The 11,189-nt window shown below is 45.5% G+C and overlaps 1 protein-coding gene across 7 annotated transcripts in view; it reads right to left on the bottom strand.

Moving 5' to 3' along the window:
- Positions 1–249: 249 nt before the first annotated feature.
- Kiaa1217 (KIAA1217 ortholog) overlaps positions 250–11,189 on the bottom strand; it is a 295,596-nt gene continuing 284,656 nt past the window's right edge. For 2 of the 7 annotated variants that reach the window (XM_005354736.3, XM_005354738.3), the window contains exons 16-18: positions 8,913–9,032; positions 2,574–2,696; positions 1,400–1,894 (exon numbers count right to left, since the gene is read on the bottom strand). In XM_005354736.3, coding sequence (XP_005354793.1) covers positions 1,400–1,894; positions 2,574–2,696; positions 8,913–9,032 — 738 coding nt within the window. Of the gene's footprint in view, positions 1,895–2,573; positions 2,697–3,182; positions 4,782–4,893; positions 4,972–8,912; positions 9,033–11,189 lie in introns of all 7 variants that reach the window. The other 5 variants (XM_026782972.1, XM_005354737.3, XM_005354733.3 and 2 more) reach the window with 4 other exon arrangements.

Raw genomic sequence — 11,189 nt, 5'->3', positions numbered from 1 at the left:
GTTATCAGCCAAACCCCAAGAAGCCCTGGAGAAAAGTGAGGCCGCAAATGAAGTTCAGACAACCACACTGTCAATTAATTTATTAGGGACTCGTCCTTAGCTACTCTGAGCTTTCGGAGAAGCACCGCTGTATACTTGGACTTGGCTAACCGTTACTCAGAACACCCTCAAAGCCGAGACCCTGAGGCAATACTTACATGCTCTTTGACTAGGAAGTAGTTAGTTACAATGACAAGGTACAAAAAATACTAAGCATGCAGCCCTTTATTTAGTTTTGCAAGGTCTCTGCTTACAGTTCTGTATGTTACATGGCTGTGTTATACAAATACAGTTATTTACAAAACCACTCGAGCTGTGCAAACTTGTAGCTTTTTAAAAATGGATGGGTAGTGCCATTTCTGCCCATCCCAACATAGACTCTCAAGCATGCATAAAAATTAACTTTGGTGTGGGAAAACTACTCCATATGTGGTCACATACAGTATTTTGATGTCTGTTTATATTTATATATTTACAAAATCTCCTCAGTGTACAGAACTGTACAGAAGTGTACGTTTTAAAAGCCACAATGTAATAGTGTGGGTTACCAGGTCTAGGGAAACATAAAAAGGGGTTAAGATACTGCAACAAAAAAAATACTAAAGAATAATAATATATATTTTTTTTAAGAAAAAAGGAAGAAGAAAATAAAAAGAAGGCAAAGAAAAAGAAAGCACACCTGCTTGGGCTAGCAAGTTGTCATCCATCCTTCTGATGGCAGTGCAAGAGTTTGAGTTTGCTGAATGTCGTCCTACGGGCTGTGCGCAAGCGCACTGGCTTAGAGTCTAGCATGCTACTTTCAAATGTACAATGCTGTAGTATCAAAAATGTTTTTGGCAAAAAAGATCTTGAAAGGAACCATGAAGCTTTTGACAAAAATAGAAATCTGTAATAAAGCTAAATAACACTAAAATAAAAGAAAATATCATAATATATGCTTTACAATTTATATAGTCACACTTGTGTATCTCTCTGTTCACTTCTAGTCTCCGTAATGAAAAATATTTTTATACAAAACATACTAAAACTCTGGAATCATACATGTTTTACATGCATAGTACAGCTCGTCTCACGGTCTCCTGGCTCGCGCCGTACTCTCTTGGTTAACAGCACATGCTTTCTTCATTGAATAGGTACTGAATCTAGACAGTCGTCACTATGAAATTACAACAGCAACGGAGTGGGAAAAACAGGCTTGACTGCAACCTAGGAACTAACTCAGTGTTTAGCACACACTTTGCATGAAGCCTTGGACAGTACAGCAATATGGTACATTCTCTTGTGGAAACAGTTGTTCCAGACTGGCTAAAAATTAGAAACAAGGATGGGATTCCACCTCGTGCCTAATAGGATCTGGCCTTTAAGAAGTTTCCTTTGCTGTGGACGGGGTGGCTTTGCTTGAACTTCCGTTCTGTGCTTTGTAGCTGGCGAGGCTAGGAGTATGGATGGTCCTGACGCCCCTGGCACCTTGATTCAGGGAGGTGGGGGAGGCAGGGGAGGGAGGGGATGAGGAGGAGGAAGTAGGGGCGGCTCGGCCATTTTGAGTCTGCAGTGCAAATGAAAGGTGATGGCCTTTACCTGCATGAGGCGGGCTCTGAAACTTTAAGGAGCCATTAGAGACAGAGGGGATGAGGGAGGTAGAGTGAGTGGGCCGTCCTGCTTGGGGGCTTAGAGGGGTAGAAGCAATCGATGGTTTAGTAGCAGATGCACTGGGGAGGTTAGAGCTGTCACCGCTAGCGGAGGGTAGAGAACTGCTTTTCCCAGAGCTGGGAGAAAGGGCTGGGATCTTAGAAGCAGGGAGGGAGGGGGAAGTAGGCTTACAATCCCCACCAGCTTTCTTAGCACTTCCATTAGCCTGCAAACAAAGATGGCGGGAGACACGCGGTCAGAAAGCTGGCAACACCATCAACACACAGGGCCTGGCAACACAGCCCTTCAGAGAACCATTTAGCACAAGGAAAACAAGGTTCAGTCAGTCGCGGCCTGAGCTACGCTTTGTGCTTATCTGGACCTGGCAGAAACCACCCCATGCACAGAGCGAAGAGAATGGAAGCGGCAGAAAGGGAGACCACACGTCACGGGTTGGGTTGGCCATGCATGGGGATTGGTGTTGGGGAAGGAGCATGAATGTTGCTTTTAATGTGGGGTGTTAATGTGACTTTAAAGCCGTCAACACAGATGTTAGTAGCGGTGACGTAAGAGCAGACCAATGACAGGCTGGTTTGTCTCTGCTTCCCAAGAGGTTTTGATAAGCGCTACATTCACCAAAGAAACCGCCACTGGCCTGGCACCATGTGTTAACAGTTAAGGTCTGGAGTCACAGAGGAAAAGACATTTTATTGTAGGCATGCAAGAGTGTGGTGAAAAGTTTAACACAGTTCTTTTTAGATATTTTTTCTCATGCCCCTAGATCCAGAATGTCTACGTAAATGATATCTCACAAAGAAAACACGGTATTTGGTATAAACTAAGTCAGCGACTGGCTTCTTAATTGCAACAGCGTCCATCCAAAATTTGGTTTAAGGTAAAACTACCTGACGATATTGGCGGGGATCCTGCAGTTTGGACGGTTTGTTGGTTTTATCCAGGCTTCCAGGTCTGTTCTTAGAACTCATGGGGACTGGCATCCGGCTTGTCTGTGGGGTGGCACTGGAGCCCTGTGGAAGGACCGGTGAGGGAGGGGAGACAAAGAGAAGAAGGTGAGCAGATTGTTACTGAGACAGTCCCTCTAGGTGCAGAGAAGGTCAAGGGAAAAGCTAGCGCCCTACATGCAGGACAGACCCAGGAAACACCGACTGGGTTAATCAGAAGAATCAAACAGAATCAACAGCTCACTACTGATCAATTGGATTTTAATGTGAGTACCAACAGCACACGGCTGACCCAGCTTCCTGATACGGACCCAACACCAATCAGCAACAGAGGCACAAACAGAATTGATTAGCTGTTAGACACCTAGTTGCCGGTTGTTTTTGGAAGGCGACGGAGAAGGGAGGAAAGACGGTACATGACGAATAGACAAAAAAAAAAAAACGCGAGCCACCTGAAAGGAAGCGATTAAATCACAAGACACCGTTCGCTACTGTGATTATGACAGGCTTAAGAAGCAGCTGGATTTTTCCACTTTCCACAGACCAATATACCTTACGTGAAGCTGAAGATATGGACGTGGGGGGCTCTGGGGCAGGGGGCACTTCATCCAGAACTAGCAAGGCCCGGGGAGAGACCTCTTGGGCTATGTGGGGCGAGCTTGCACCACAATCTCGGTTGGAAGAACATGGGGTATCAACTAGGGCCCTGGGGCTCATTTCGCTGATTGTGTTTTCAAGTTGCCTTATGGTCTGCTCCAAGCTGTCCAGAGTTCTGTACGTATTTTTCCTAATTTCATCCGTCCTTGAAGTCGGAGATGTGCCTTCAAGACTGAGCTGCTCTTGTCTCCTGGTCATGGTTTTCAGGGCATCTTCAGGCTGTGACCGGTTGATTTCAAACCTCTTGGCCTCTTTGTGCTGTTTCAAAGTGCCATCCTCCTCCTCTTCCTCATAGACCACCACCTGCAGGGTCTTCTTTCCCGTCTTAGTTCCTGTGCGGATTGCCTGAGTAAGAGCAGCAAGCTGCTTTTTAGGGAATTTGAATTTAAATTTTTTCTTGGGGCTCTCGAACTGGTCGTCAGTCACGTCACACTTGCGTCCCGAGTTTGGAGAATCTTCTGCACTAAGTTTTCTCTGCTCAGCTTTATGAACTTCCTGCCCTCCTGGAGTCTGTGTCTCTGCTGAGGTGGAGTGGGGTTGTGATTGTGTCTCTGCCTTCTGTCCCCTCCTACCACTTCCTGAGTCAATCTGCTCAGGAGATGTGTGGGAGGAGGGTGGGACTCCAGTGTCTCCGTTTTCTTCCTCTTCCTCCTCCTCTATCTTTTCCTCTGTCATCATTCTCTCTAATTCCTCATCACATTCCTCAAAGATGGTGGAAAGTCTCTTGTATGCGGATCGGATGTCCATGGGTTCATCGAAAATGATGATAACTGGCTTCTTGTCTAGGCATACGACTGGCTCTTCGCCTTCAGTCCCTTCTTGCTGAGAGGTAGCCTCTTTTCTTGCATCAATATTGACCGTCTGCACATCTTGTCCTTTTTGACTCACAATGTCATGGACCTCCCCACTGGACAGAACCTGGACAGCAGTTTTGGTGATCATGAAGGCGATGTTATCAGTGGTTGGGTGTTCCTCACTGGGAGAACTGGGAGTTGATTCTCCGTCTTCATTAGTGTTCGTATTAGGGTGCCTACCCACCTTGGATCTCAGGACAACTTGTCCAAGATCGGTCATGAGCACGTCATGATCCTGTGCTTTGACATCATGAATACTTAATTCTGTTGATCTAGTCAGTGGAGGAATGTGACTCTTATCTGTATTTTCCTGTCCTTGTTGGCCTGTCTCTTTTGCCTTTCCATAGTTCGCCTTCTGATTCTCGGTGTCAGGAACAGTGCACTGTGGTCCCGAGACCTTAGGCCCTTTGTGGATTTCACCTTCTAATGAATTCATGCCAGTGAAATTAAAATTGACCTTAGCCACATTTTTCTGGGAATACTCTCTACTGTCTCTGAATACATTCTTATTGGGTGTGGAAATTTCCTTCATGAAGGTGTCACCTCTACTTTCTGGTGTTCTTGATGTGTCAGGCATACTAGTCACCATTGGTCTTTCCCACTTGGGAGGGCCACTAGGTCTCAGAGCCCCTGCAGTAACCTGAGAGGCAAAGTGGAGAAAGGAAACCACACACATTAATCAGAAAACGGTCTGCAAGGGTAGGTAATTAAATTGCATGGCATCAGTTGGAACCCAGATGCGGCAAACTCACCTTTTGAGATTCCACTTGGGGGCCATTTTCACATTCAACATCAGATTTTCGTACATCTTCATGGAAAAATTCCAAATTCTGGTAGGATAGTGTAGGACATGTTACTCCACAAACCACATGCGCCCACAGTGGACTATCACTATCGTTTAGTTACTTTTCCAAACCTGCGTGTGGCCCAAGCATGTGTGTTACACACCAACCCGAACCCTACAGCTGTTTACCTGGGGCTGCTTTGTTCTCCAACCTTCAAAACTGCCCTGTGCCCGCACAAGATCAAAGTCTCCATTAGTGGAACATTCAAGGGTTTCCAGTTTTGTGGGGAGCAGGTAAGAGAATAAATGCAGCCATTACCAACTCTCTTTTTAACTCCTCACTGTCTGTGATCTTAGCAGAATCTAGTACCAGAATTGTAAGCACACTGGGGGGTGTGGGCCAAGCAGAGACTAGGATTCTGAGATACAACTGCCTCTTAATGACGTGACTTTGGATACACCCTTTATTTCATGTCTCCACACTTGAAGTTTTGGTTTTGCTATATCTATGAACTGAGGAACAAGAGCAGAGTTTTAAAAATGTCCCTTCCAACTTTTTTATGGAAATCATCCCATAAGGAGTTCTGTTTGGGTTGGTTGTCATACTCTGGGATAAAAAAAAAATTCTTCCACGCTCCAGTGACAGATTGAAAATGTCTTTGTAGGTTATTAGTGTATTCAGATAACCTTCAAATTAATAACAGCCACTATGATTACATCTAAATTTGCAGTGCTAATACTCCACAGTTTGCAGCCATGTAGTTCTCAATGACAGGGACATGTCCTGACAATTGAGTCATGGAGTGATTATGTTGTGCAAACATTTTAGTGTATCCTTACACTCACCAGATGTGTAGGCTACCACTGTGTGTGGCCTCAGGATGCTCTCTACAGATTCAACAAACCAGTACATAAAGCTGCTGCCCATGTAGCACAGGTAATTGTGCTATGGTGACTTTTGGCTTTCAAGTAACTAGAAGTCTACTCTGAGACACCAATGCAGAGTATAGAATATTACATATGCCAGTGACAGCTTTTATTATCCTTATCCCATCAGGCAGGAGAGGCAACTGTCTCTTTCATACATCACCATCAAGTAGACCTGTTTAGACCACCTCAGCACAACTGTGTGATGCAGATGACTGACACCAGTTATAACTTCATTGGGTCACCACTGTAGACATGGTCCATTGCTCGCCAAAACATTATGCTACATGGTGCATGGCCATAATCGGGGGGGGGGGGGAATTAGTGCAGGCATCTGAGGCCAAGATGGTAGCTGTGATGTCACAGTCAGCTTTTATTCTCTGCATTTTATGATGCAGCTTTTGTTCTCTCTATTTGAAGATGTGAAGATGCTCATGGGGGTCTCAGTCCCACTAAGAGGCAGGATTGAAGGACCCAACAGCAGTGAGAGTCCAGGTAATCAGAGCATTTCATCTCAGGGCATTGTGTTCTTCTAGCCTGACTGGAAGAATAGCCCCAGTCCCTGTGCATTCCTAATAGTATGATCTGTTCTCCTCTCAGGGTGCTGCTGCTGGCCCTTCTAGCTGTAGCATACCAAGAGGCCGTGATGTCTGTCACAAGGTGAAATACAATCCCAGTGATGGCCGTTTGTTCAAAGCGCTGACAATATCACAAAGCACAGTAACCCAGGCTATGCCACAGTTAACACTACTGCTCTGGTTCCGAGAGTCACACGCATTCAAGGGATAGCACGAACAATACAAACAAAGTCAGCATTAACCACATGGAACACCATTAAAGACAAGGAATGAGGTGCGCCCACCGCCAGTCACCGCCAGTTTACGTGCCTGCTCCCCATGGGGGTCCCCAGATGGGGCAGTACTGTTGCTGCAATAGAATGTATGTTTTTCTGTGGGATTTTAAATTCAGATTATAAAGCAACTAACGTAGCACATAAAAGATTTTAAGGAGAATATTAAATGACGATCCAGCCCAACCTTTCAGTTCCAAACATGCATCCAGGTAAAAGTTTACTCCCAATAAGACAGGACTGGGTGTGTGTAAGCTCAAGTCCCCTGCCACGCCCATTTACTGGGGGTGGGAGAGGAGGGCAGAGGGGCGGGGCTGGCATCTGCCATGTCTACTGCTAAATATTTCCAGTCTTGCTCTGTAATGTGTATATTTGAATGCAATTTAGGTAGCTGAGTTGAAGAGTAATTCAGATTTCACACAGATAATTGCATTTTATCAATGGGCTAGAAAGAAAAAGGAATAGATTCATCAGAGCAAGCACATGGGCTTCAGGAAAACTTGGTCACAGCTGTCCTGGAAACTGACAGTGACTTCTCAGGCATGGATGGTCACAATTTTGCACGAAAGGCAACCACCCTCTTCAGTATTTGGTCTAAGCCCCAGGATTTATACGGCAGGGATGGCTGGGGAAGCAAGCCCCATGTGTATGGATAATAAGCAGAAGAGAGATCCAGTCACGAGAAGCCGTGTGAAGGACCAGGCTGGAGCTTCATGAGGGCAGGAGGAAAACAACGGAGAAAGACATTTAAGTTATGGAAGGGCAGGCGAATAGGCCACAAAGAGGTTAATAATGACAAACTGGGGGGGGGGGGTTACAAAGTGATTCACCTATTGAGTTTAATGATCCAAAATGAGTGCCTGACCTACCAACAAACCCAGTGTTGGGCACTCAACAGTGACCACTGGTGTTCCCATAGCAACTTGCTTCCAATCAGAGCTATCATCAGGCATGGACTTCAAACTTCAAGCAAGAACTGCAGGCAATATCAGAGCCAATTAGAAAAGTCTGCAATGACACTGTGGTTATTGGGGGACCTTTGGGAGGTATGAAGTTTCCAGTTAGTGTTCTAGAATGTTCACATTGGTCCAAATACAACATACCAGGCCCTGCCAGGGGCCTTCTACAAGTTAGCAGTAATAAAGCCGTATAGGAAAATTCCTCACACGGAATGAACAAGCAACCTGTTTCTGGGCTGATATCATGGGTTTAGTTTTCTGTGTGAGACCTCCAGGTGTGTAAGACATCCTCTGCCTGCTGACGGTTTCATCTGTCTACCAGATCACTTCACACTTGGGCTCTGTGACGGCAGGCCAGAGCTGAGCAGGTTCCTTGAAGACTTAGATTTTTCCCTCTGTGGTCTGATACTTTACCTCACTGAGTCTGCCTATATAGGAGCTAAGGAATCCACGTGGGGTAGGTACAGTAGGCCACCTTGCAGCTTTTCTCTTACTATTGTTTCTCTTTATTGAGAATTAAGTAGTGTCCTGATTCCTGAAATATAAGTTTTCTGGTGGGAAATGTTAGGGCTCAGGTTGGTTCATCTTTTTCTCCTTAATTAACATGAGAAGTCTCTGAACCCCCAAACTACAGTTGCTGGATTCAGCTTCACACACTGTAGTTCTGACCTTGGTGCCCCCAGTGTTCTCTTCAGCATGGATCATGCTTTGCTACACACCCTGGACGCCTCTTCAAAGTCACAAGTATGTTATTTTAGCGTTAAAACTACACTTACTCATTTTAAAAAATATACCTCAAAATTGGCAATAATTTGTAAGAATCCCGTTTGGCATACTTCAGTGTGTACACAGGTATGCTTCTAGGAGTCTAAACTTTCATGAGATAGGTTGGAAATGAGAAAAAAAAATTGCATTTACTTAGTTATTTATTTCTGGGTTTTGTTGTTGTTGTTGTTTCTAACGAGCTGGACTGAAGCACTTGGAAGGTTTACATTCTCTATTTGGGGACGCTATTGTCTTGCTTTTGCAAATGCTACTGTGTGATGCTCACAGGGAACAATTCTGACTTTGGAAACAAGTCAGATATTTCTAATCTCATTGTAAACCTGTTTCTCTGTTAGTTTCAAAAGACAAGGGGGAGAGCAAAACAGGAAGGCCGCGTGCGAGAGATGAGGGCGAGAGGGCGTGTTAGTAGCAGAGCAGGGCAGGGCTGTCTGACTGTGTGGAAAGTTCACAGCTGCCATGTGTTACCTTCTTCTCCTTGGCTGGGACTGTGGCGCCTGGCCTAGTGTCTTTAAGGTGGCTGTCAGCTCGGGACTGCTCAGCATGACTGTTTGGATTTACATCCATAAAGGAACACTTCTGGAATGCCTAAGGAATTAAAATACTGAGGTTAACAGGGATCCAGGTGTATGGAGCAGAAAAGAGGCAGGAATCCAAAGACATGGGGTCCCCAACCCTGGTCCTGCATGCAGGTTCCTGCTAGTTGGCAGCATCCTGAAATCCTGTATTGCAGAAGTCCTCAAGTTGGCCCCTGGCTGAGCTCTAAACAACAACAAAAAAATTCCTTATGAAGATGAAATGGACAGAGCCCTAGAAACTGTTAATACTCTTGGGCTGGAGGTGCGGCTCAGAGTCCTAGAAACTGTTAATACCCTTGGGCTGGAGGTGTGGCTCAGTGAGAGGTGCATGCTTGCAGGCATGAAACTCGGCTCGGGATCTCGCATCAAGGGGGGAAAAGGCTCTCAGGTGCACTTGAGTTGACTTAGTGTTGCTTTTTGTCTTGACCTTTTTATATTGGCAAATACATGAACAAATCAAGAAAAGATGAAAAGATCTTTATGGTCTTCATTTCTTATCAGCTTTATTGACATGATAGGAAGAAAACCTCGCGAGATATTTTCAACTTAGAAAGAAAGAATGCACACCCGTTCATCTCTGAAACAGTCACAGATCCCACGCTCAGTGTGGCTTCCTTTCCAAGCAGCGAACACCTTTAGCACCACGTGATCCTGAATGGCCAAGGAGCTGCCAAGCTCTGGACATATGAGTGGGCGTGCAGCTGGCTCATGTGAGCAGGGCCAGGGAGACTAGTTCATAGAGAGAGCAGAAGTACTGCTTCTCTCTGTCAGGTGACAGGGTTGGGGACATCGGGAGAGTCTCTTGGCACCGTGACTGTGGAGTTCACTGCTGCTTGGTCTGAGCTAAGCATGGTTGTGCAGCCAGCAGCCAGCACAACCGAGCGCCAGCACAGCCGGCTCACTCAAGAGAACTAGTAAATAAGAGGCTGGGTGTAGGGCATTCTCCACACAAATGCTGTAGTCATTCTCATGTGCAGTCAGCATGAAAAAGAACTTACTGAAGTGAATAATCTTAAATAATTGCCTAGTATTCTCTCTATGTCAAATGTTGATGTCTGGAAACACCTCAGTAGGCAGAAAGAAGAATTTGTGACTTTGCCAAGTGAACATTCTAGCATCTGTTCTAACATCAGGACATAGCTGACTGACAACGGGGACTCTCTTGTGCCTTCAATGCTTGCTGTCTCTGTTTTGGTCATCTTTGCCCTCCATGCTGTCTGTTCCTTAGACAGTGAGTCCTGGCTTGTCTGAGATATGCCTGACTTATCTATAGGCTGCCGATTGAGACCATGTCCTTTGAGCTGTTAGAAGTTATATTTCCAAGCCTGGATTTTCTTCTGATGCCGGGTCACCTGAACACAGGGCTCTATTTAATGGAAACTACCCTTAGAGGGGACTGAAGAGTCTCCTTGTCATGCCGGGGGTCTGACTCAAGAGCACACATAAGCAAACTAACTGGACTGACAGAGCTAGAGAATTTCAGTCTCTGTTATTACCAGTCACTTACAGAGCAAGAAGCCAGATATCCGATACCCTACTCCTGGAAAGGGATCGGCACAGAAGACACTGAAGACATAGGACTCTAAACATGGGGGAGGTGATCTCAAATGGTAGCTAGAAGTATCTATGACAAATATATGATTTCTATTGGAGTGTTAAGATTGGAACATTTAAAAGTCTAATGGTTACTAACTATAAATCTGTTTCCTGTCAGGAAGCTTCTGACCACTGTGAGAACACATGGAGTTTGCTTGGTGGAGAGCTTGACCTAGGACAATCTGTGAGCTTGGGCAAGTAGTCAAAGGGTTCACCACCCAATGGAACACTCTGGAAACCCACTTTCCTTATAAGGAACTCAATTTTGGCAGCTATTATCATGAATATGATGAAAACCAGAGGCAGACGCAGTATCACGAAACTGACATGGTATAAAATTTCCCCCATTCCACATGAAGAAGTTAGATTCCCTGGGCTGCACCAACCACATGGATGGCGAGAAGATGACATGTTTTGGAGCCCCACACAGGATCCAGTCTCGCAGAAGCAAAAATGTCCGTAAAAAGTGCGAGTCAAGCCGGGCGGTGGTGGCGCACGCCTTTAATCCCAGCACTTGGGAGGCAGAGGCAGGTGGATCTCTGTGAGTTCGAGACCAACCTGGTCTACAAGA

The sequence above is a fragment of the Microtus ochrogaster genome, chromosome 16, assembly GCF_000317375.1.
Source record: "Microtus ochrogaster isolate Prairie Vole_2 chromosome 16, MicOch1.0, whole genome shotgun sequence".
Lineage (NCBI taxonomy): Eukaryota > Metazoa > Chordata > Mammalia > Rodentia > Cricetidae > Microtus > Microtus ochrogaster.
This window is presented reverse-complemented; position numbering and strand designations above follow the sequence as displayed.